Genomic DNA, 25,907 nt, shown 5'->3' with positions numbered 1-25,907 from the left:
ATTAGCGTATTCCTCGTTTCAATTAAAATGTAGAGAACCAATAAAATTATAGGGTCAGAAAATTTAAATGTTGTTGTTAATTTAGTTATTAATTCTACCAGTCTGTCCCTATCTTATAACTTATTCCTGTCTAGCTAACATCTATCAAACTAAGATCAAACCATGACTGAGTCATTGGTGATGACATTTTCATTATTTACATACGTATTAAATTTTTAAAAATATGTCTTTAATTAACTTATTTACTCAGAAAAGTAAAAGAATAAAAATGGAAACACGCTAAGCAGGTAGTGTTTAACGCACCATGCTTTGCCAAAATTAAAATGTCAATCAACATGAATGGAGTCACCGTCAGTCTACGCTGCGCTGCGAGAAAAGAAGTTCGTACTGCAACACATGCTCGGTGAAGGATCTTATGCTAAAGTATGCTTTGTTAGGGATTTTAAGCTCTATCGTAGGACTTTCACATTTCAAAGTCAGTGGGGTACTGACCCCACCCCACTCGCCTTTTACCGCCAACCGTCCTACGAAGATGGTGTATCTAAATGCACCTGGAGGAATGTTGGCACCAGAAGCCATGTTCCACCATAGCTCGAATCACGAAACGTGCTGACGCTTTCTTAGCTATATGGAAAATTCCGATACGTTTGGATACCTACCTACGCACAAAGGCTCCTTATTTCTCATCTGGCAAGGGTTGGTAAATTATATGCTCATATGACTTAAAAGGATAGTGTGCACTACTCTGTGTATTGTACTACCTAAAGGTTTTCTAAATCCAACTTGTAATTTGTCTTTCAGATATACAAACTGGCGTATGTAGTACCCACTAATAATATTATTGTTTGGTTAGGTTTACAGAGCAGTCTACATCGTTGACGAAACCCGCACCGTAGACCTAGCCTGTAAAGTGATCGATACATCCACCGCACCCCGCGCCTACTTGTCCAAGTTCCTGCCGCGCGAGCTGGACATTCTCGCCCGCGTCAACCATCCCCACATCATACACGTCACCAACATCTACCAGCGCTACGCCAAGTACTTCGTATTCATGCGACTAGGCGAGAACGGTGATCTCCTAAATTACATATCAACCAAAGGCCCCCTATCTGAAGCCCAGTGCAGAGTTTGGATGCGGCAATTGATGTGCGCCCTAGAATACATGCATGCTCTCAATATCGCGCATAGAGACCTTAAGTGCGAAAACATCCTCATCTCTGCAAATTTCAATGTGAAATTAACAGATTTTGGTTTCGCGCGCCGAACGCGTGATGGTGGGCCCAACGATGTTATGTCAGACACATTTTGTGGGTCTCTATTGTATGCGGCTCCAGAGATACTGAAGGGTGTACCGTACGCCCCTAAAATGGCCGACTTGTGGTCCATGGGAGTTATTCTGTACGCTATGCTCAATAAAGCACTGCCGTTTAACGATACTTCTGTGCGGATCTTATATGACAAGCAGGTATGTCAATTTAATACACGACAAATTATTTGTGTTAAAATATAGAAGCTCACAATGATATAAAAATCGATAGCGCGATGTATTTATAATCGTATCTTTGTCCTCTCTATTGATTCCGTAACAAATAATGTTATAAACTCGTCAGCTAAAGTTGTCTGTTTGCAATATTGAATACACCTCAATTTCGATCAATGAAATCTGTTAGGACAATTAACCCTTTAATAGTACATTAAGATACGAGTGCAAAAAGTAAGTAAGTAAGAATTACTTAAACGCACGCGTTCTTTAAATTTTCGACATAGGCACGTAAGTGCTAATTACCGCTCTTGTGCAGTAAAGCAGCACCAACACAACTCGCGTCTTATGCAAGTTTTCACTTCCACCCCTTGAGCATTTAGCTCTAACGACTCCTCTCTGGACGGCCAATGAAGGCAAGCCGGAGATGGAGACCCTGACTGACTCTCGGGAGTAAATACTCGGGTCCGTGGGGTCGTTACTCCTCAACAGCTCGCCATAAGCTGCCCTGCGGATGATTATTATTATTGTACCCAGTGTTTGTTAGTTGTATTATTTTCTGTCTGTTTCATCGATGTATATATTTTGCCGCCAAATAGCCATATTTAGTCTTATTTTACCTGTTACTAACAGGCGGGTGTTTCGTTCAGAAGGCCTATATTGCGAATACCGGGTTATTCGCACTAGTTACCACCAAATTGTTACCAGAGGTAAGTGGTAACTAACTACTGGGAAAAAAATCCCAGTAGTTACCACCAAACCAAGTTGGTAGAGTGACAGAGATAGTTGCTCGAAATTTACGAACTTCGTTTTTCGCGGTTATATCCTTATATAGTATGGGTCAAACTTAGGAGCACCGATTTGACCCCCATGTATGTTCAGCGAAAATGTATGGCTTCGGAGAACTTATCGAATTTTGTCTTAGGCACTAGACGTGCGAATGCCTTACACACCGTGTATATGTATAATACTTCGTACGCGTGGATTTGTATGTTGGTAGTTATATACATGAGCATAGAACATTATGCAGCAAAAGGTAGCAGTAGGGAAGGTTAATCACTTGTTAATAATTATACAATGCATGAGATTTGTCTGATCCAACCTACGAAGTTTCAAGCCCCTTAGTGGAAAAAATTGTTCTCGAATCCCTCTCAATCCCTTAAGAAGATTTTCAAGTCCACTATTCCAATCGAATGCAAACTTTTTTTTCACCAATTTAGGGGATTAATACAAACTTTCAATGAACGCCATTTTAACTCCCTTGGGTTATTACTAAAAACGCTGAAATTACTTTTCTTGTTTCCTATTGTTCTGTCTTTTTACGACATTTCAAGATCACTATTTACAAAAATATTCGTTCCCGATGCAAACCTACCACCCAAAAAAAGTGATACCCGTTTACCAAGTTTCAAGTTCCTAGCTTTAAAGAAAACTCGTACCACATATAAACTTCTATCCCCTTTTTGACCCCTTTAGGGGTTGAATTATCAAGAACGTTAAAATAACTTTTTTTAATCTTACATTATGTTTTTCTATGGAGTTTCAAAGCATTGGTAATGGGTTCAAACTTTCAACCCCTTTTTAACCCCTTTAGGGGATGCCTACGTACAAAGTTTCAAATCCTGCACTCAAAAAAATATTTGATCTCCATACAATCTTTCAACCCCTTTATCACTCCCTTAGGGGATGAATTTTCAAAAACGCTGAAATTAGTTTTCTTCTATTTAAATAAAATACCTTTTTACAAAGTGTCAAGTTCCTAACTTAAAATAAAACTTGAATCCCATACAAACGTTCATCCACTTTTTAACCCCCTTAGGGGTTGAATTTCTCAAAATCGCTTCTTAGCTCTTGTACACTTTATAAATGCAACCTAGTGTGTAAATTTCAACTTTCTAGCATTTGTAGTTTCGGCTTTGCGTTGATGAGTCAGTCAGGACACGTGCATTTATATAATATAGATTAGCTGAGCCTCATTATTACGTATTTTATTCTAAGGTACAGCGCAAGTGGCGGTTTCGCTCGAAGATAGTTAGTATGGTGTCGGAAGAGTGTTTGGCCCTAGTAACAGGAATGTTGGAGCCGGACGCGCAAGCACGGCCCACGGCGACCGCAGTCTTCAATGGGCCGTGGATCGCCATGGAGCCGCGACTAGCCAGTAAGACCTTGTCTCCGGTTGACGCCGCAATCTGCGTTCAGCGTTACGTTCTACAGAAATGTTGCCCTTTCTGTTCTGTGCTCCCAAATAACGTGATGATGTTCACTGCGAACAGCATCAACCAGAGACCAAAGCGTAAGGGCAAGTACACATTACTTACGCGTCTCACAAGCAACGCACTTTCTTACGCAACTCGCAATCTGCTGCGTATGCGTACCAGTGCGTACTACGTACTACTTTAAGGGCAGAGCACACCGGCTACGTGAGCGTAAGCGTGCACTAAAATATTGAAGCTCCACGGCTTCCGCAACCGCAACCGGTGTGCCGTGCTTCATAGGGATCTGTACAATTCAACGCGCTGTTAAGTACGGATGATCTACTCGTTACTAGTAAGTATTTAGAGGTTTAATGAGGTGTATATCGCCTATTAATCGACATAGGTACCACTATTACTAGAAAAAGTAAATTATTCTAATGATAACTATTTGATTTTGCAGAGTATACTCCAATAGAGGAATCACTGCTAAAACAGGCAATGAAAGATTTAGAAAAGCCGCGAAATCTTGAGGAATGTGATTCTGAAACAGGTGGCGTAAAAATTTTGTTCAGTAATTTACTTTTCATTCCTCGTGCGCTGAAAGGGGGTCATTGTTGTTCTTTGAAGTGTGCAGAAAGTGATACGTTGCTGCACTAGAGCATTTTAGATACCAAGTACGTTATTCTATTATTTTTACGATAAGATATTAATGTTTGGTGTAAAATGGATTTGTTGGACAATTTCCATTCCGATATTTTACTCCCCAGTCCATAAATAACGATACTTTTACTTAAATTGTTAATTGAAAGTACCCTTAAGAAGTACTAAGTTTATACTTAGTCATGTTTTTTTATTTTATTATAATATACGTACATTTTACTTTCCTCGCATTCGGAATGAAAAGTAGAGTGTTTAACTCAGGAGAAAGTCACTCATTTCTGTCGAGGTAGTTTGGTACTCGAACGCAGTGAGAAGCCTTGGTTAATAACGCATCCACTGTGCACTGCCGGCAACGCACATATGTAGATATCTGGTAGATATGCGTTCACGTCCAGTCAGCATCAAAAGTAGTAAGTTTTACAGTCTTAGTTGTTCTATATTAAAGACACCACTTTTTGTTAAATTGTTACAGAAAGACTTTTGATGCTGACTGTCCATACAAATTTGGTGGCCCAGCAGTGAATGCGTTAACAATCTACTACACCGTGTTTTTTTAATTCCGTTAATTTCAAGGGATTATTCCTAAGCTATTCATTTAAATGAAGTAACTTTCTCAAAGAAACAGGTATTCTAATTAACTCCATTTTGGAGATGATCAACGATTTATTAGTTTTATTACGCGATAATACCCGATCAACCGGTGGGACTCGCCGTGGCTGAAGCACTGATGGGTGCAGCATGCCCATGTAAACATTGTTTTAATGTTATGTTTGTACTAACCCTACATTTAAGTATTGTTATGTTACTAACACATTATGGTCTTTGTTCGAAATAAATGATTATTGATTGATTGAATACTGTCGCAGCGCAATTGTGCTAAGCCTACAGTACAGCAGCTAACTATACTAATAGCTATTAATTTAAGAGGAATGTCATTTTCTTACAGGTACAATGAAAACACTAAAAAAGCTGGATCCAAAGCTGATAGCGCCTGTTAATGGTAGTGGACCTTTGGCCCACGGAAAATAATGTTAATTGCTGAACATAATATTAACCAGTCGCCTGTGTCGTACCAGGCGTCTGTGTTAAGCGAAAGACCTGTACAGTCAGCATCATATAGATAAGACTAGAGAGTGACAATCAGATATGTCGTAACACGCTTATAATAATATATTAATAAAGATGTGTTGCGATATATTTGACCACTTTGGCGGTCACTATCTTTTTCATGCTGACTGTACCTAGGTACTTTAGATCATGTGTGAAGTCCAAGTTAAACATAGTCATTTGTCACAATTACTTATTGAAATATAATCATCTGTTACCACTCAGCAATTGTTTATTTTATGTGTACCATAATTTACGAAAGTAAACTACTTGTCTACAAAGGCCATGCAATGTGATATTGTTTCTCCTGTTTCCAGTTCCTACAGTCGGACCATGCTTACTCTGCACAAGCTTTGCATAGACAAAATGCCCCTTTAAAAGTAATATTTCTATGAAAAAATGTCGTATAGCAATGACTAGTTACTAATAGTTCTCAAAACGGCCGCCTCGTAAAACGTCTAATCTTTAATTAAATAGTATTAAAATTACTAGATTCCGGAAAAACTTACTTAATCTCAGAATGGCTTAGTAGTAAAAATAAGAATACTAGTTACTGAAATGGCATGAAGCATTATTACCAGCATCAAATCATCCTATTCTTCTTCCGTTTTGGCAGTTGTATCCTAAATGGTTGATTGCAATTGAAATGAATGATTTGGCACTTAATCCCATGGTTTGGCCTCGGCACTAGTTTTACGAGAGCGTCGGACATTTGACTTTTCAGCCCAGAGAGAAACTGGAAAAATATTATATATTATTTGATTACTCGTAGCCAGATTGTGTAACTATCCGCGACTAACTTACCTACCTTACCGTGGTTTAGAGACGCTGGAACAGAGGGGCTGCACTTCTCGTAGCTCCAGGTTAAAAATAAAGTACCTACTTGAGGTTTTCTTATTTTTCCTACCGGTTAACTTGCCATGCCCATCATACTCTCTAATCTAACAAAGCATAAAAAGCACAGAGCTGGGACCTCTTTAGTGCTTACGAGATTCTCTTCTCTTCTTTACAGAAAAATAACTTTTAATTACTTACTATGTCTATGCTTCTATTTTAGTAGATTTAATCTGTGACCTGACACTAATGATTAGATACAACAATGACAATAACCTCACAATGAGAATCATGACAATAGACCGAGTAACACCCAAACTTCATAATTTCTGTTAATGCGTAGATTAAAACTAAATGATTCAGAAAATTTATAATAGCAATAATATGGAAACAAATCTATCTTATAGTGTGCTATAACAATACATTCAAGTATTCGCATCTATACATCATGTATCCAACAGGTTCATGGCTCGTAGATATAAATAAATGGATATCACGACGCCGTCGGACATAAAACTTCTAGAAGATAAAGGGTTTCAACTGGAGAAAGTGATAGGAGACGGATGCTACTCTAAAGTACGACCTTCAGGTACCCACTGGCAGCGGCGCGAATCTGCGGTGGCAGCATGGTTCCATTTTTATCACTTATCACTATGCCCGTCACTTTCGCGCTTACAAACTTGTTAGAACGTGACAGGCATGGTGACAAATGATAAAATACCGACCATCTTAGCCCTACTGGAGTGCCTACGCTGTCTACGTTGACGACATTTTTGATCTAATATAACGATACCGATATAAGTAGATATCGTGTGGGTGTAGACGTAGGTAGTAGAGGGTATGCCCTATCTGTTTGAGACTAATGAGTCTTCCTGAAAAGGTGCATCCAGACATGTAGAAATTCGCCGATTGCCGATTATTCGCCGAATAACTAGTAGTGAGGGTAGGTACCTTACCTATTCGCGATTCGCCAAGAAACGATTATTTGAGCTCGCCTTGCTCAGCTGTTCTCGATACGAACAAGAATATTCGTATAGTTATTGCTTCCATCCACACATTCGGGAAAGTGCTTGGCATACGGTATTTTTTTTATTTTATTAAATATACATTTTGTACGGAGACTAATACACCATATCTACTGCAAGTACTGCATTTACGCATATTTAAGTTAAAAACGTAGTTTTCAGGGTTCAAAGGATAAAACGGGACCCTATTACTAAGACTCCGCTGTACGTCCGCCTGTCTGTCTGTCTGTCCGTCTGTCACCAGGCTGTATCTCATGAACCGTGATAGTTAGATAACTGAAATTTTCACATATGATGTATTTTTTTTGCCGCTGTAACAACAAATACTAAAAACAGAATAAATAAATATTTAAGAAAGCTCCCATATAATGTTTTTTTTTGCTCGTTTTACCTCGATATTGATAACGGCAACTGGTAGACGCTTGAAATATAAAAATAATATTGAGGTATATATTCACTTTAAAAATAAATAACGAAATTAAAATAAAACAAATATTTAAGAGGGGCTCCAATACAACAGACATAAATTATTTGCCGTTTTTATTTTATTTAGCAATGATATCACATTTTACAGTGGCTGATGGATAGGGCTATCAGATTAGATCCACACTTGCGAATAGGCCCGTAGTCGAGCCCGAAGAGTCATTTTCCGTTTCATAGTTTCACCAAATATCTATATATTGTTAGCATATTGATAACAATATTTGAAATGTAAAAAAAATGTTCAAATGTAAAAATATCAAACAAATATTTTTGCCAATTAGAGACAAAGTGTAAAAGATGTTATGGTGTTTCGTCTCATTTTTAATCGTTGTTTCTTTTTAATCAGTTTGTAACCACTACACAAAACAGTAAACACGGCTGCAGAATTACACCAAGATATGGCTACTCGGCAATAGACGTATTCGCTGTTCCCGAAACAACTAGGTATTTGTCTAGGGCCCGCATGTGTGTATAGACACGCTCGCTATATGGCGAATAACGAGCCGAGCACATGTCACTCGGCGATGATTCGGCAATCAGCGAATTCCTACATGTATGGATGCTAGTAAAGACGAACATCTACTTTACGTGAGGGATTTAGAGCTTTAATAAAGCCTTACAATAAAGTTACCAACTCCATTAAAGCGAGCGAGCATTCTATATTCGTACCAGAACCATTATAAAAAGTACACATTTTTCCGGGCGTTCCTATGATATCCAAACAGTTCAACGTAAAAATCATATGTGTCAATGAGTCATGAAGTTTAAAAACTCCCGTAGGTTTTCAAGGCAGTTCACATTCCACGAGGCAGCAAAACTCCAGTAGTACTGGCATGTAAAGTTATCGACACATCAGCGGCGGCTCGAGATTACAAAACCAAATTTCTCCCGCGTGAGCTAGACATTCTCATCCGCGTCAACCACCCTCACATCATACCAATCAATGGCATCTTCCAGCGGCAATCAAAGTTCTTCATATTCATGCGACTCGGCGACAACGGTGATCTCTACGACTTCGTGTCGAAAAACGGTCGCGTGCCAGAGAAACAGAGCAGATTGTGGACGAGACAGATCATATCCGCTATCAACTACATCCATACTATGAACATCGCGCATAGAGACTTGAAATGTGAGAACATCCTGATTACTGCGAATTACAACGTGAAGTTAACAGACTTTGGTTTCGCGCGCACCGTGATTAAGAGAGGCACTGATATCCTGTCGGAGACGTATTGTGGCACGCTTTCTTACGCGGCTCCAGAAATACTTAAAGGCATTCCGTACTTTCCTAAAATGGCTGATATGTGGTCCGTGGGTATTATTCTCTACACCATGCTGAATCAGGCCCTGCCTTTTAAGGAGAACACTGTGAAAGAGTTGTATGAGAAACAGGTATGCAACCTAAAATTTATCTCTAGTCACAGGTTAGACATACTCGTGGAATAGCTGCTTTTTCAACACACTTGCTCAAAACGGCGTTATTATTCCACCGATTTTTGGCTCATAATCCTCGATACGCGTGCTTTTTCAATATATTATAACACTCCTGCTTTTTCATTATATTATCCGAATGAGTTAAGAAGGTATCTGATTGTTAATAATATGTATGGAAACGGAGCCTTCTTAAATTGGTCGAGTAGATTTTACAACGTGGACTGGCGGGAGCCGGCGCTCCGTCCGCCGCCGAGGGCGGGGCGAGGGGCGGCAGGCAGTAGGACAGATGCAAGACTTACTAACCGATTTAACAATTAAAATTGGATTAATATGAAAGTTTCTTTTTTCCTCGCAAGTGTGTTGAAAAACGTAATATGAAACACGGGTGCTATGGTCATTACACACATCGGCTTTCTTATTGCGCGCTCGTTTGCAGCTCGCGCGCACAATTCCCCTCGTGTGTAATGACCAACTTACCACACTTGCATCACAATGTACTATTACATCAGCATTAAACATGAATTCGTGAGTTGCAAAGCGACGGATGTAATTTTTTTGTAAGTCCAAAATTATATGTATGTACATACATACAACCGACCAATCATATTTGCAGTTACAAGTTACAAATACTACAGCTACTGGGAGCTCTCGTGTAGCCGTAACATAGATCGTGTCCTTCTCGAAGACGCGTCTTGACTCGTATTTTCATGTCATTAAAGGTTAGATTTGACAAATCTGCGCGTCATTGTGGATGACACGATAGCGTGAGCACGTCGACAAATTTATCCTGAGTTACTCATGAAGGGCATTGACTTTTGATTATTCTAAATGTTAAAGGTAAAGAAGCAATGGCGGTTTCGCTCTTGCGTGGTGAACGATTTATCTCCAGAATGCAAGGACCAGGTAACGCAGTTGATGGAGCCCGACGCCAAGGCGCGGCCCACCGCCGCCAGCGTATTCAGCGGGGCTTGGATCTCCATGGACCAGCGTGTCGCTAGTAAGATCTCGGGTTGATGACGTACTATCTAAATGGGGTTGGCCGGTCGAAGTATTAAACAGATGGCGCCATCATAGCTTGCCCTGTCAATCCCTAGAATTGTCAATTTCTTGTTTTTTTTTGGAATTTTGTGACCTGGATTCCAGTACTTTAAGCCAAATCTCATAGAACAAAACTAGAGACAGGGGCAAGCTATGATGGCGCCATCTATGCAAACCTTTGACAGTTGCCAACCCCATTATTACACAGTTAATTTGACCATTCGCAAACCTTATTGCAACAAAATAAAGTATACCAATAAATTGTGGTCAATCAAGTCGGTTGCTGTTAAGTAGTAGGGGGAAACGGACAAAATGTCATATATGGACAACATTTTTAGGCTTTAGTGAATTTATAGACATAACAACACCTCTCAGCTGCCATTTTTAAAATTCTGCGAGATGCCCAGCATGGCTCAGTCGTATCGAAGTAATGAGTGTGAACGTTTTTGGTGCCCACAAGTTTATTCTATACATGAGTTTCTCCAGTTTTCATGAGAATTAGGAGTAATAATTTGTGAGTATTTTGACTAAAACTGTACCCCTAGTGTAAATTTATTCGATGGCGTACTTGGCTGGTGGTCTAGTGGTCAGGGCGTTAACCGCGTAGTAGCTGAAGACGCCGGTTCGATGCCGGATGCCTCCTCCACTTGGTCACTTCTTCTTTAGTGTATGACATCTATTTCAGTTTTAAAAATACGTACTTCCTTAAAAGGATTTTCCTCGTACGGTTTCTCTTGCCCTGAGCAAAATAAACCGTATTTATCTTACCTTACCTGACCTTACTATTAAATAACCTTATAACACAAACCGTCTGTTCTGTGCCTTATGTTGTGTAAATACGTTATCCAGTAACTTCGGCTCTCAAAACTTGACATTTCACAATCCAATTACCACAAAACATACAGCGCAGTAGTACAGCGATATCTCTTGGTGGCGTGAAACTTGTGAGTAGCTACAGTCACGTCTGAAAACATGGAAACGATCGAAATGCCCAAAATATGCATACACGACCTTATGGCCCATATATTGGGGTATATTAGGGAAGTGTATACTTATTTTTGGCACTTTGTCCGTATCGATATTTTCAGACGTGACCGTAAGATTTTTTTATAGGTACACATATTCATACACTTGTTATATTTGACAGACGTTTATAAATAATGCCATGAGCGTACATTAGAAATATAAACATACCGCTTATCTTACAGGATTAACTCATCTGGAAGAAACTTTGCTTAAAAAAGCTGCCGCTGTCGAGAAGCGAATGAGACTGGAAGACGATAACATATCACGGGCAGTTGACTCGATAAGTCTTGCCTCGGCTGGCACGAATACGAGGACCAAGGCAGGTAAATGAAAACCATTAATTTAATATTACAAATAATTTCGTACAGTCAGCGTCAAATACTTCGTAGCAGTCAAAGTAGCCAAATAGTTCGGTACACCATATATTTAGTATGGTGTACCGAACTATTTGGCCACTTTGACTGCTACGAAGTATTTGACGCTGACTGTACCTTGACCAGCTATTTTCTATTTCTGTCACATGCGCGTAATATTGCTGTTTCGCTTGCGTGCTATAGAGATATATAGCAGGCAGGTCAGTGTACAAAATTCTTTGTACTTAGCGTCCTTACTTTATTAGTAGTATTATTAAACCGTAATTAGAATGCAATTGAGCACATACATCATTTTTAATAAATACGTGAAATGACTAGTCAATAGTACGGTCACGTCTGAAAATATCGATACGGACAAGGTGCCAAAAATATGTATACACTACCCTAATATATGGGCTATGAAGTCGTGTTTACATATTTTTGGCACTTCAATCGTGTCGATGTTTTCAGACGTGACTGTACATACCTTTTTATTGAGAATGGCATTAGTTTACCCCCAACAGAAACGCCTGGCACTATTACATTTTAAATTAATAATTACCCTTGACAGTCACAACATCAAACTCTAAAATTTACATCCTGGCCTCCACCAATGAACAACTGCTTGACGACGCCTGGATGGATAGTTTAGAAAACTGTCTAGTTTGGGGTCATCCATAAATACGTCACACGGATTTCAAGATTTTTCGACCCCTCACCCCTCCTTGTCGCACCAGTCACATTTGGCTAACCCTAGTTACCCCTCTCCCCTGGTGTGACCTCACATCCGCAATTCGATTAGGTATTCATATTTAAACAAGCAAAAGCAAAGCAACCGATAAACATTGTAAAATTTAGGAATTTAACTTTACAGCGAATAAATAATAAGTTTTTGGCAATAATTTCATTTTTGGGACAAGCTTTTATCGCTGACTGTACTTTTCTTTTCACAGGCAACTAATACTCATCGAGACAATTCTAAAAACCCGAAACACAATTAGGTTGCGTTGTTTTATCACAGAGGTCCTATGTCCACCTCTTGTCTCCATCATCAGATCAGCTCGATGGTACCATAATATTGCATTGTCACCCGACTTACATATGTATGCAAATTTTCAGCTCAATCGGAAACCGGGAAGTGGATCAAATTTAACTTGCAAGATTTGATTACAAACAGACAAACGGTCAGGTGAAAGTAAATAAAAGCTTGTAATAAAAAAATCAAAACAATTTTGAAGTTAAAGTGACGTCATAAGATCGTGACTCCTCCCACTCCCTTGTCACATTTTCTTGACAGGAGAGAGACATTTTACACCCCTAAACGTGTGATGTACAGTCAGCATCAATAGTAGCGCATGAAATAACACGCCAAAAGTATCTGATATTCCGGATAACTTTTCCAAGTATATATAAATCTCTAAAATTCACGTTCAATGGATCTTTTTTGTTCTACATATAGAACACATTTTGTTAAGCTGTTACAAAATGGCAGATACTTTTGACACCTTGTTTGATCCGCTACTTTTAATGGAAATTGGATGACCCCTTTCGTTGCTCTTAAAATCGTTAAATTTTCAGGGGTTGCTCAAATTATTTCGTTATTCTCGTCTACATAAGTTTTCATTACAGTAGCTACAAATATGTTTTTTTCAACAGGATTAAATACATTGAAAAGCACCACGACGATAGCATCAATCAAGGAATCAATACCGCATTTCAGCGATTATCGATAGGTAAACATTTATGATATATAAAGGACAGTTTATTGTATCTATGGTTTTTATTTGCAATATTTGCAATCCTTCGGCGCCAAGATTTCTTCATGAAGCACATTGGCATCATTGCGTCTCCCAGGGACTACAGTCCCGCGAAGAGCATGCGGATCATCCGTAATAACCGCCGCCCGCCGTTAACACTTGGGACGCCTAGTGCCTGATCCGTACCAGTCCTGTCAATTGTCAGGTCTTCAATTTTTGTACCCGTCAACTGCCTAGTCCCGGATCTGTACAAAGTGTCTCAATTGCCTTGTGCCTTATCAGTCACCAAATTTATTCTAGCATATTCTTACTTAATTTTGAGATCTAAACACATACAAATAGAGTTTTATATCACTTGCATTTCAATGCAGTATAAGTCGCGGCAGTCAACGGGTGCACGTACTTACGCGAGCCTATCCGGCGTTTGAGGGGATCGGACGAATCCCGCACTAGGCATTTGACGGGTACAAGTACGTTTGTCGGTTCGGCGTTCCAGGGGTTAAGGCCATCTTACCGGGCATAACCCAAAGGTTGTGGCGCCATCGCTCGAAACATGCCGCCACTTTTAGATATTTAACAAATTAAAAACATCAGTGAAAGGATAAGGATCAAAGTCAAATGGCGCTCTAAAAGTTTTATGTGTCGAAAGATGGCAGTAAATTTACTGTGACTACAAAGTTTTCTTTGATAAATCACCATTATTTCAAATTCTCTTTGCTGTTAGATAACAATGGCTACCAAGTGGGCACATAACACACCTCAAACCTGGGTGACAGTGAGGAACGGTAAAATGAGTTTTTGCAAGAACTAAGCTAACCTATCCAAAATTATCTATGGTCTGACACCAGGTTTCACATCTTTTTTGGGTATGGCACTATGGCAGACGACAGAGTGGGCCATCTTTTTAGCACCCGGATCGGTGGTACGGTCACGTCTGAAAATATCGATACGAAAAAGTGCCAAAAATATGTATACACGACTTTATTGCCCATATATTAAGGTAGTGTATACATATTTTTGGCACATTTTGACTGTACCACACCAATGAAAAATTGGAAGACTTCTTGGCGAAAGAGCAAAGGAAAAATTTGTGTTTATTATTGGGTTTAATACACCTTCATTTTGTGCTCAAACAGGAAGAAAAAAATTTTAAAATAATGTAATGAAAAGAAAATTGTGTACTTCAATTATTTAGTCATTTTTATTTTGGATAACATGAATGAATTGTTTTTAACTAATATGTCCGCTTATAATTAAACTCAAATCAAATTTAACTATAATTTTATAGTAAATCAATTTATACATTTATAAGAGTGCTAATACACAAACGTACAAGCTGGTTGCACGCGAACCAACCGACACTTGTTCAAAGTGTATAATGGATTTGCTAGTATTAATTCACTGATTATCTTAATCCATTCAATTAACTTCAAGTAATCAATAACACAACTCTGGCTCAACCTAGATAGGCTTGTGACAAGTAATAAAACTCTACTCGTTGGTTTACTTTTGAAGGAATTATGGGATTCTGGTATATATTTATTACCTTCGTAAAAAATCAACACGAGATACGAATATTTAAACAAAATAAAAAAAATAAGAAATAGCAGCTACCGCAGCGTGGTATTCAAAAAAATAGAAAGCATCTGTACGGGTCGTGTGTAACCAGCCAACATGTGAACATAGACAATGCACAAGACAACATATTGGGGACAAATATACTGTCTACTTTACTGATGTATCGTCGGAACGTTTCCACAATGTTGGAACCTGTTCATATTTTTATATAGGAATCCAAATATTTAATTTACAAAATAAATTTCCTTTGAAATTTTTCCTGAAATGTTCGAAAATTTTCCAATTTCTTGGAAACATTCCGAAATTTACGCATCCGTAGTCTACTTATCATTATCACTGCCACGGGACATTGATGTGTCCAGACGCCGAATCTTATCCCTTTTGTCGTGTCATCGTGTCTTTAGAAGTACAAGGTGTTAGTCCGCGACGCTGGCAGTGGCAGGGTTAACATATTCCTCTATCTAATCATAAACACATTCACTGCGGCATGATGCACAAGTGTATCATGGATTAACGTAAGTGCACACTGCGCACTGAATATGTTATACGCTGCAAACACCTAACTAATACATATTGATAAAAACGAAATATAAGAGTTGCAATGTTGTTGTCTCGCTCATACCCTACATGTGTGAAGAGGAAGCCAGCCCACGACTCGGACAGCACCGTAAACCCAACCATCTAGTACTATATTGTACCTAAATTATAATATAATAACATTAACCGAATGCTAAGCATTACAAAAAATTACTTGTGAATTTCATGTTAAGGTCAGGTGGGGTATGAAAAACAGAGGGGAAGAGAGAAATATATAAAGATAGGGCAGCCGCTAAGGTCCTTGTCAGAGCATAACGATTATTGTATCCTCCTAGCCCAGACATATGCTCCTGAATATGGAACCTATAGTGTAGGAAATATAGTTGATTTCGTTTTGTTTGAAAAATGAACGAAACAAAACAAATGCAACTCTGTTCCCATTTAATATGATTTAAAATTCATAAAATGAGTACTTATAGCCAGGACCCCGGACCTTAGAAGGGTATAGCCAAAATAAACGTGTAACTCGAGTCGAAAATTGTTAAGATGGACATTTCGCTCGCACTCGCTGACTTTAGTGAGGTTCAGTGAGTGACTCGTATTTCATCGTTCTCACTTTACGGCTGAATAAAGTGGAATTCAAATAATTGATTTGAGTTCATTAAAATATTCGTCAACCTTATTGGTCAAGTTCATAAAAAATAGTGGCGTAATTGTTCTAGCTAGATTCTATAATGAATTTATTAATATAAAAAAAAATATAAAGATAAAATAAAATATACTTTTGCAGCACTAAAACCTGCAATTTACGATATTGAAAAATAAATGTTTTAATAACATTTTTATGTAATTAATCAGTGATAAAACTGATAAATTATCACCAAAAAAGGAAATTAAGGAAAAGCTGCCGATAGTGATGCCGAGAGAGTTGAATTTAAAATATCAGTATATTAATGCATTAAACTAAAGATAACCCGAGATCGACTGTTCCTTTTTTTACCTTAAATACCTATTTGATCTGATCGAACTATTCTAAATCATCTTCCTTTTAGTGATTTAAACGGAACTAACACTATGATAATAACATGTGTACTAAATCCGAGAATTGAAAGTGTTATATTATAATCTATCTTTTTTCATTTGGGCCATACAGAGGAGCAACGTAGCACTCGAGACATACTAAAAATAACGTTGTATTTCCAGCACCCGATGGGAGTGTTAGCGTGACTACTATAATTATTGGTTCCTCCATAGTAATTGGCTACTCTTAAGACTTCTATTACCTTGTTTCTTTCTGCCTTACTATGGAGTGGCCAATTACTATGGAGGAGCCAAAAACTATAGCAGTCACCCTATTGATATTAATATAGGCACATGCCGAAACTATGTGCGGTTTGTGCCGAATCAGAAATTTGAGTTCAAAACGGGAACAGGAAAGACAGGTGTTTGGTTCTGTGGTTAAGTTTAGTAATAACTTATCACGTTGTAAGAATGCCGAAATCGAGGAGTTAGTGGCCGAACCCAATATCATCGGCGAAACAAAATGCCACAGACTTCGCTGGTTCGGCCATTTACTGAGGATGGGTGAGGATCGGGGTGTCAAGAGAGCTTATTTGGGATGACCGACTGGTCTGGCAGGAAGTGGCACAGGATCGGGACAGGTGGCGTTCTCTCGTTTTGGAGGCCCAGACCCTCCTCTTTGGATCGCTGCGCCACAATAGTTAGTTAGTTAGACAAATGAGTCCTAAAACACGTAAAGGTTTTTTGAATGCATGAAATTTCGTGCATGAAGCTAATTGTCACTACTACTGACCTAGTACGATCAATAGATCTTTAATATAACGGACTAAGGCGTTATAAATCTTGATGATTCTCACCTTTAGGACACTGACCAGTTACATAAATGAGCATAGCTGTGCATAGAGCATAGCGATTAATCTAATCATAGAAAGCACTAGACTCGACTTTCGTTCCCCATCTGACCTTACACAACTTAAAGGACCTCACTAACTAAATATCTGTTCCGTCGCTCTTTCGAGATTCCAATCATAGGTGGAAAGCGCTACCCTAGCCTGATCCTCGTTTATACCCATATCTAGGAGGACTTGTATTTTCTGGTTGCAGTCGTGAATGGCGGTGGGCCCGCCGGCGTAGATGTTGGTCCAATGTCTCGCGGTGACATTGAAGAGGTGTTGGTTCTCTAGGTATTGTTTTGCGACGACCGCGTCCTGTGGGTCGTTGGGCTCTGCAGCGGACAACAGTACTTGTATGGATAGGAGGACGGTGCGGAGTGTGAGCGCGGCGGCCCACTGGTCTTTCAGGATGTCTAAGCAGATTGCGCCGGTGACGGACGATACGTTAGGATGCCAGATTTTTGTGATGAAACGTATCTGGAATTGAGACAAACACAATGTTAATACGATTGAGAAGTTTAGTGTTAGGTTTGAGTTAATATGTAACGAGTATATTGGCGAACTTCTATTGGTGAATACAACTTAAGGCTAGAGTATATTAACGTATCCCGACCAGACGCGAAATAATTTTGAAAACGGCAAATATCTAGAAGCACTTTCTACTGTAGCAACAGTAAGCTTAGAGGCCTTGGTAAGCGTTGCAGTAACGTATGTGTTGCTAAAGTATGCGCCTCTGGTTTTGTGGACATGTTAGCCATTTTAAAAATTAGGTAGTCACCCTACTTAAACAGCACATCGGAGAAATCGCGCTAAATCTACTGGAACATAATAGAGGCAAAGGCCGCAAACCATCGACCTGGTGGTCTAAACTCTAAAATAAAAGGAGACCTCAAACAAGCCCAACTGCCAGAATCAACAACCCAAGGTAAAACATTTTGGCGCAAATATGTGAGGAGGCCCGACCCTAAATAATGGGAAAAGGGATGGAAGAAGAGGTAGGTACTTCTGAAGTTGTCAGCACCACGGCTGAGACTCGGTCATTTAACCCTTTGAACGCCTTGTCATAAACACAAACATCACTCAAATCAAACGCCAAGATCCCGGGCGCAAGGGAGCTAATGTAATAAATTACTTTGACAGCGTCCGCCATAACACCTATAGTTGTCCTTGACGCGGTGGGCACGCCACGGCCATGAATAGTAACGACGAGTTTAGGTGTTTTTGCCGTTCAAAAGGTTAAGCTTTAGGATTTACCAAGCATATAATTATAAATCCTTCCTTGGAATGAAGATAAGTGGCCATGACGAGTCTTAATATTTTTTGGCTTTGCCTTATTTATCCTGGTGGGGCGGTAAAGAATGAACTGTCGCAGCTTAAGAATCCAGGAAAATCATAGTGTTCATGTTAGAATTATTAATTATAACTGAAGTATTCTACTAGGAAGATGCTTCGTGCAGTAAGATCAATTAAAGAGGTTTAACTTAATCTGTCTGGAGGATGTATAGTAAGACAAGTCAGTGGGAGTTTTGTCGCTGTTTCGGTAGTCCTAGCCTAGCTGAGGTCACTTACACACAACACACACACCCACACAATATTATGACAATTGATTCAAATATATTGAATATCAAAAGAACCTTAGGTGGATTGAACATGTAAGTTTCATGCACCTCGATTTCTAGACGAAAGGCAGCTCTCACAGATGAAAGGTGCCAGCTTGTCAGTAAATTCTTGTGAAACAGCGAATTGCACTAACTATAGAAGTCTGACTAAAGCTCAAAAATTACCCCATGGTGCCGCAAATGAATAGTGCCAAGAGCGTCTCAACCGTACTTCGCGCATGTTTCAACGTCAAATATTGTAATGCCGTACAAGAGTTTTGACAAATATAATTTTAATTTTGGCAATCATTACTTTTATTGACCAATCACACCTTTTTTTTAAAGCGGGAAATGATGTATTGGGTTTGGGTAATATTGAAAAGCTAAGGCCGGGCCATACTAGTATTTATGGAGAAGAGATAAACTTTCAGTTGTATGTGTCAGATAAATGTAGTCGTTTTTTCTTAGTCAAAAATGTCCACAGAGCATCGTTTATATATAATTCGTCGCTAATGTAAAACAGTACCTTGGGCAGATTGAACGAATAAGTTTCAAGCACCTTGATTTCTAGATCGAGGGTGCCGCCCGCGTATGGCGCTTTAAACGCCCTGGAGATGTTACAAGATAGCTTAGAGCTTAGCATGACTTGCACATGCCATATGATGTCGAGCGTGACAACGCAAGTCATGAGCGGTTAACTTCGTCTAGCTATTTTTCGGTCTAGTATAATGAATGGAACGAGAAAGTCTCAAGTCTCAGGCACTTTGTTCTTTAAATGGGGGATACCTCTCAAATGGCGTATGAAACGGACCGGAGATGTTACCGGACAGCTTGAGGCACTCGAGTCAGTTGAGAGGAGAGCCAAGAGAATCATTAATGATGACGATCTGACGAATGCTCGACTCCAAAGTCTGGAGCATCATCGCAAGGTTGCCAGCTTAACGATCTTTTACAGGATACATTTCGGAGAGTGTGCCGAGGAACTGCACAACCTTATTCCTCCGTCCCCATTTCACCATCGGACTACCAGACAATCGGCACTCCGGCACCGCTTCATGGTAGGTATTCCACAAATACGCACGAAGCGTTTTGCTTCAACATTTCTTATGCGAACTGCCAAGGAGTGGAATGCCCTGCCCGAGTCTGTGTTTCCGCATGAGTACAATCTGGGTCTCTTCAAGGCTAGGGTAAATAGGTATCTCATACGTAAGCGTGCTCCACCGTAGACTGCGTCATCACTTACCATCAGGTGAGATCGTGGTCAAACGCTTGCCTATCGGTATAAAAAAAAAAAAAAAAAAAAAAAAAAAAAAAAAAAAAAAAAAAAAAAAAAAAAAAAAAAAAAGCTTCGCATGATTTACGCTTGCCATATGAAGTCGAGCGTGACAGCGGAAGTCATGGTAAGCGATCAGCTCCGTTTAGCTATTTTTCACCCTAGTATAGGCAGCAAATGAATGTGAAAAGGTACCTTGGGCGGATTGAATGGGTAAGTCTCAGGCACTTTGATTTCTAGATGGAAGGTGCCGCCCTCGTACGGCGTGTCGAGCGGCCCGGCGATGGTGCCGTGTAGCTCCGTCCAGCTGTTGTTCACCAGCTCCAGTGTGATCGCACCTCCGGCCACCTGGAAATGCAAAAGAGTTGTGTAAAAGCTATACTTTGTTTTAGTTAGTGTTGGTATACATATACCTTACCTTACCCTACAACCATGCCCTTCCATACCCCGGTTCGATGACAAGTGAAACTTACTATGAGTCGTGTCCATTGTGTGATTTAATATTTAAAATCGTTTTTATAATAAAATGTATTTTAATTATTGTCAGTCTAATTTTTAACTACAGTTGCAAGACGGACAAATGAAAGAGGTATGCAAATAGATAATGAAAGGACTAACGCTCTTTATGAATAATGTTTACTTCAAGGATGAGTCTTCAAGGATAATGTTTACTTCAACATCTGATTTGATATTAATGATATTATGATTAGAAATTGCAGGTATCGATATGCTAAGCTAAAAGTTTAAAACTGACTGACTGACTGTACATTGTACATCACTTAATATTTAAAATGCACCAGGCTCTCGATTGCTCCGAGCGCTAATGGGACACAGACTTGAAAGTGACAACTTGAGAAAGAGAACATGCTATCCAACAGGGAGCAAAAGCGACCCCCCTGCATACAAAATTTATATGCAGGGGGGTACCTCTCTGTAGCTACATCGTTTCGCGTATGACATGGCATGTTATAACGTTCGTTCTTTCACTAACGCGCGGTGTAACCAATTGGTGTAGGTAAGTATGTTTTATCATCCCAACCCTATTTGAGCATATTATGACTCGAAGGCCATGGACCATTTGTTAAGACCAATGTATAGCCGTCATAGCCGAACGTGCATTTCGTGGCTGAGACGTAAGCTTGCTGCAAGTGTTTTATCGTCATCTTCAGCCAAAAGAAGTCCACTGCTGGATGAAGGCCTTTCCCAAGGATCTCCACAACGTCCGATCCTGCGCTACCAGCATCCAGCGGTTTCCGGCGACCTTCACCAGATGGTCGTTCCACCTTGTGGTACGCGGTCGCCACTCAAGAACCTTTTTGCCCCAGCGGCCATCGGTTCTTCGAACGATGTGCCCCGCCCACTGCCATTTAAGTTTGGCGATGATGAAGGCCATGTCAGTTACCTTGGTTCTCCTGCGGATCTCATCATTTCTGATTTGATCACGCAGGGAAACTCCAAGCATGGGCCTCTCCATTGCCCGCGTTTATAACGTGACCGTATGGTACGCTTGAAAACTACATTTAATATCAGAATAAATTCGCAATGACCGCATTATGCACATCCCTCATGAAAACTTTCACTTTTTTGGCACAATGCCATCAGTGAGAGTAAACAAAGAGACAGCCAAAAGAGAATACATATGACTGAAAATGTAACATCATTGTTTTGATTAAATGACTTTTATTTTTAACCGACATCGAAAAAGATGCTCATATAATATAATCTATAATACTTTATACATTAATTCAGAGTAGATAAGCAACCTTTGACGAATTATCATATCTTTAAATTTTTCGTTCCTATTATAGGCCAAGCTACAAGAAGGTATTTTTGTTTAGCTTAGTAAGTAGGTGAACATATCAAAAGTCCCTGGCCGTATGCCCACGGAATGGTGTCAATGTGATACCGTAAATGAATTCAGCACCCCCGATTTATACGAAAACGATACCGAACACAGATTAGCAGCTTCACTGATGTAGATTCAAGATAAAATTGAGAGCGGATATCTCAAAAACTACAATGTATCTAAAAACTTAACTGAATAAAACTTGTAGCAAATTGAATTAGCTTTCGTTTTGTGTAAGTAATCATGTCGCTAAGACACAAAGTTTCCAAGATATAAGTAAAAAACCAAAAAATTGGCCTTCAATCCCCCCTCTCCCCCCGGCTCAAGGGCTACGGGCAGGGATTTTTGATGTTTACCTCTTAACTGGTCCAAACAAAGTTACGAAGTCAAAAATTGTATTCTATTACTTTTTTTGAGCATTTGTTGCCTGGCCTATTAATAAGTGATTAAACAATTGTGTTATCATCATTTAATATTTTCCCTGAGTTTCACAGGTGTCGAAAATTAAAGTAATATCTATTAAATTAGATCTTAATTTTCCATGAGCAACCTTAAAATCTCTAACGGACGACCCCTCGTCAATAGGATATAGAGGCTACCATGTTGCTAGTTCAATATGCTGTAGACTTTGGTATACACCATGTTATTCCATCTGATCTGTCTCCGAAGTAACTAGGCACTATTTTAGTTTATTATTATTATTATTAAAGCTTTTTTTCCACTTAACAAGTTTGGCAATGTTTTTCTAATTTACATCTATTTCGTCCATCTTTGTTATGTGGCCCCTCTGAGGGTAAAAGCCTCCTCCATTCCTTTCCACCTTCCTCTGTCCTTTGCCATATGCATCCAACATTTTCCCGCTGTGGTTATTATATCATCGGCCCATTTTATGGGCCTATTATAGTTTACAAAGATGCAATACAACATTAACAGAACAAGCACACCCAAAACTGCAGCAAAATACAAACTAAAAAGATACAAATGTGTACAAGTAAATTTGTACTCGTACAAGTTTTTCTTCAATCTTAACACATTCTAACAACATGTGTAACAAAAGTAATTTTAATGATGAAGTTATTTACTTTGCACAAAGGAAAAGAATAATGGATCATCATTTCTTTGGCACCGACAATGTCCAGTATAACAAGGTCAGCTTTATTTTACTAGCTATACTTAGTGTTCAGACTTTTAATTCAAAGTTTCAAAGTGATTATATGTAGAGAATATTCCTGAATCCTTATTGATAATTGAGGCATGCTTCACACTTATGTATGATCATTAAGGACAATGAATTTGATTTCTGTGACTCTTTTTACCATATCAGTGACAATAGGAGATCCTTAATGGCTTTCATATTGATTGCCACAGTGACAAGGTAAAAAGTGGCACAAAAATCAAATTCCTTGATTATATATGTGATGTCCAACAAGCGGAATGATCAGTCTAGGTCTCTTTGTTTTCCAAATACTAATATTGATTCAATTTGAAGCTGTTGCTCAAAACTTTAATTCCTTTAGGGCAGGGGTCCAGGCCACCAAGCTATATTATTGTTTTTCTGATTGAATAAACTCAAGTAGAAACTCATTTACTCATTTTATTTTAAAAACCGGAGCCCTGGAGAAAGGAATTGGTAACCCCTTTGGCTACCAATTTGCTTGTGCTTTAGGGACTAGAAGCACTTCCACATAGTAGTTTTTTAAATGTGGGGTCTTATAAGCCTTCATTTTGTTTAAGATTATCAATGACTGTATACTTAACAGTTTTGTTTATTAACGCATAGCAAGGAAGACTAGGGATGGCTATGGCCATGCGTTGAGCAGACAGAATAATGTCAGACACAAAAGGCACATAACAGGCTAGCATAATCTGGGCCCAAGATAGAGTGGCTTGGAGATCACTGATGAAGAGTGTCCACAGTCGTTGCATACCTTAGCCATGAGGATATGACAAAGGCGGAGAAATTTATTGACCCCTTCTTTAGAGTTTTTATGGATAAATGGTTTCAAATTGTGCAAAAACTTCCCTGATCTTATCAGTCATATCTTTTTTTAAATTTTGAAATGGTTGATTATCAAATTGTTAACAATTGACATCAATTGCCGTGTGAATGATATACATATTGTTTTAGTTTACTTATGATATTGATACAAGTTTCATGCAATGATTACATTTAATTAAGTAAACTTTCTCTTTGTAGCACAATTGTTTATACATAAAGATGCTTTCAGTCCTTAATTTAAGCAGCTCATACCAGTTTTGGTGAATGACTGCAAAGCAGGCAAGGTGGTCAAAATTTCCTACACACTCTTGGTTTCACAGTAATAAAAAGATGTAATTTTGAATACCTCACCCAAGTTGTGAAGTTAATCCAATACGCTAACCTGAATAGGCTAAGACATGCTAAAAAATTCTCGGACAATGCATTAGGGGCTACTAAAATTATGGATTAGTAAAAACATATAGAACACTCTACTGAACATGTTGTCTTTTCATTTTCAGGTTTTAATACTTACATAATTTAGATATTGATAACATTTAATTTAATTTTTTTAGTACAAAACATTGCTTATAATGTCAGTCATTGCTATCCAACATTAGCAATGATTTGTTACATTGCAGTAAACATAGTTGTTTATGTATTATCATAAATGAAAATATAATGACTTTTCTTATAAATTATCTCCAGTATTTAAAAATGTTTACTTTTATGATGATTTAAATTAAACTTGATTTCTTAATTAACGCCATTTTACTAAAGTATACAAATATACATAAGGCCATTTTTGAGGTACTCAACAACAGCTGTTTGTTATAATGATTCTCAAATTATTTAAGATTAAGCCCATAAATGTAACTTTGCACTTTCTGTAAGATTGCCTACAATATAATTCGCCGCAAATTAATTATCAGGGTAAATTAATTAAGAATTAAAGAGATTATATAGATATTAAGATAATACTTTAGTAAGAGGATCTAAAAATTTGTAAATTGTTTTTCAAGCAAATTTAGCAAAAGCCACATAAAGGTACGAAATAGTCAAGGCATTAAATAGAGAGACATTCGCAGCATATTACGAAGCACTTTGACCTCCAATAGCTCAGTATTCTCGCTAAAATACGACACAACAAAACTGCAAGTAATTGCTTCCATGAGGTTATTATTGCTAACAATTGATGACGTTATCGAATTCTATCTCTCACCTCTTCACTTTTCATGATTTCTTTGAATTCTCTCTTAATTCGTTTGGCTGATATATTGGCCATTATTGAAACCACTAATAAAAATCACTGAATGAACTAAAATTTAGTAGGGTTTTTGAAAGACAACAAAATAAGGATGGCTATTTAGATTAGGGTTGCCATCATACTAACTAATCACACGAGTCTTTCTACTCAAATCAAATAAAGACGAATAGTTGTGGAATCAAATTAAAGCAGATGTATAAAAATTATACATTTAGAGCCGGTGAAACAACTTTTTCAGTAGAAAATGGCGCGAAATTCAGATTTTTTTTGCAACGATAACCTTGCGTGCCTAGTTTTTTTTTATTTGCCGCCCTTTTCCACTGACGGAAATGGCATGCCGACTTTAATAAACATATTATGCTAGTTTTCCATTCATACGTTTTTTGCCATTGGTTAAATTTGTACAATTATTATAGGATCAATTTTCTTCCAAATATTATAAAAATATTTACTTAGTCCTAGTTACAATACAATTTAAAATCATTAGATTTCACAATTTAGTGATAATTTTCTATTGAATAAGCA

General features: G+C 38.5%; 3 protein-coding genes across 3 annotated transcripts; 2 read left to right on the top strand and 1 right to left on the bottom strand.

Moving 5' to 3' along the window:
• Positions 1 to 293: 293 nt before the first annotated feature.
• Positions 294 to 5,666, top strand: LOC133527594 (testis-specific serine/threonine-protein kinase 1-like). The gene is made up of 5 exons (XM_061864706.1): positions 294 to 423; positions 854 to 1,465; positions 3,479 to 3,638; positions 4,136 to 4,225; positions 5,282 to 5,666. The coding sequence occupies exons 1-5, from the start codon at positions 340 to 342 to the stop codon at positions 5,362 to 5,364; spliced, it is 1,029 nt and encodes a 342-aa protein (XP_061720690.1). The 5' UTR covers positions 294 to 339; the 3' UTR covers positions 5,365 to 5,666.
• A 137-nt stretch (positions 5,667 to 5,803) lies between these two features.
• LOC133527425 (testis-specific serine/threonine-protein kinase 3-like) lies at positions 5,804 to 13,405 on the top strand. The gene is made up of 5 exons (XM_061864474.1): positions 5,804 to 6,852; positions 8,565 to 9,176; positions 10,056 to 10,215; positions 11,465 to 11,605; positions 13,292 to 13,405. Exons 1-5 carry the CDS (start codon positions 6,763 to 6,765, stop codon positions 13,366 to 13,368), a joined length of 1,080 nt encoding a protein of 359 aa, XP_061720458.1. The 5' UTR covers positions 5,804 to 6,762; the 3' UTR covers positions 13,369 to 13,405.
• A 1,129-nt stretch (positions 13,406 to 14,534) lies between these two features.
• Positions 14,535 to 25,504, bottom strand: LOC133527837 (ubiquitin-conjugating enzyme E2-22 kDa). The gene is made up of 3 exons (XM_061865059.1): positions 25,338 to 25,504; positions 20,487 to 20,639; positions 14,535 to 17,897 (listed from the first exon to the last, which is right to left on the bottom strand). Exons 1-3 carry the CDS (start codon positions 25,398 to 25,400, stop codon positions 17,514 to 17,516), a joined length of 600 nt encoding a protein of 199 aa, XP_061721043.1. The 5' UTR covers positions 25,401 to 25,504; the 3' UTR covers positions 14,535 to 17,513.
• Between the last annotated feature and the right edge of the window lie 403 nt (positions 25,505 to 25,907).

This window comes from Cydia pomonella, chromosome 1 (assembly GCF_033807575.1).
Source record: "Cydia pomonella isolate Wapato2018A chromosome 1, ilCydPomo1, whole genome shotgun sequence".
Lineage (NCBI taxonomy): Eukaryota > Metazoa > Arthropoda > Insecta > Lepidoptera > Tortricidae > Cydia > Cydia pomonella.
Note: the sequence above shows the minus strand (reverse complement) of the source record. Positions and strands in the feature narration are given on the sequence as shown.

Coding starts and splice junctions, on each gene's coding strand:
- LOC133527594 (XM_061864706.1), top strand. CDS start 340: ATGGAGTCACCGTCAGTCTACGCTGCGCTGCGAGAAAAGAAGTTCGTA. Junction 424..853: donor GTGAAGGATCTTATGCTAAA/GTATGCTTTGTT, acceptor TTGTTTGGTTAG/GTTTACAGAGCAGTCTACAT. Junction 3,639..4,135: donor CATGGAGCCGCGACTAGCCA/GTAAGACCTTGT, acceptor TTGATTTTGCAG/AGTATACTCCAATAGAGGAA.
- LOC133527425 (XM_061864474.1), top strand. CDS start 6,763: ATGGATATCACGACGCCGTCGGACATAAAACTTCTAGAAGATAAAGGG. Junction 6,853..8,564: donor GAGACGGATGCTACTCTAAA/GTACGACCTTCA, acceptor AAACTCCCGTAG/GTTTTCAAGGCAGTTCACAT. Junction 10,216..11,464: donor CATGGACCAGCGTGTCGCTA/GTAAGATCTCGG, acceptor CTTATCTTACAG/GATTAACTCATCTGGAAGAA.
- LOC133527837 (XM_061865059.1), bottom strand. CDS start 25,400: ATGGCCAATATATCAGCCAAACGAATTAAGAGAGAATTCAAAGAAATC. Junction 20,640..25,337: donor AAATCATGAAAAGTGAAGAG/GTGAGAGATAGA, acceptor TTGCATTTCCAG/GTGGCCGGAGGTGCGATCAC. Junction 17,898..20,486: donor ACCCATTCAATCCGCCCAAG/GTACCTTTTCAC, acceptor TCTCAATTCCAG/ATACGTTTCATCACAAAAAT.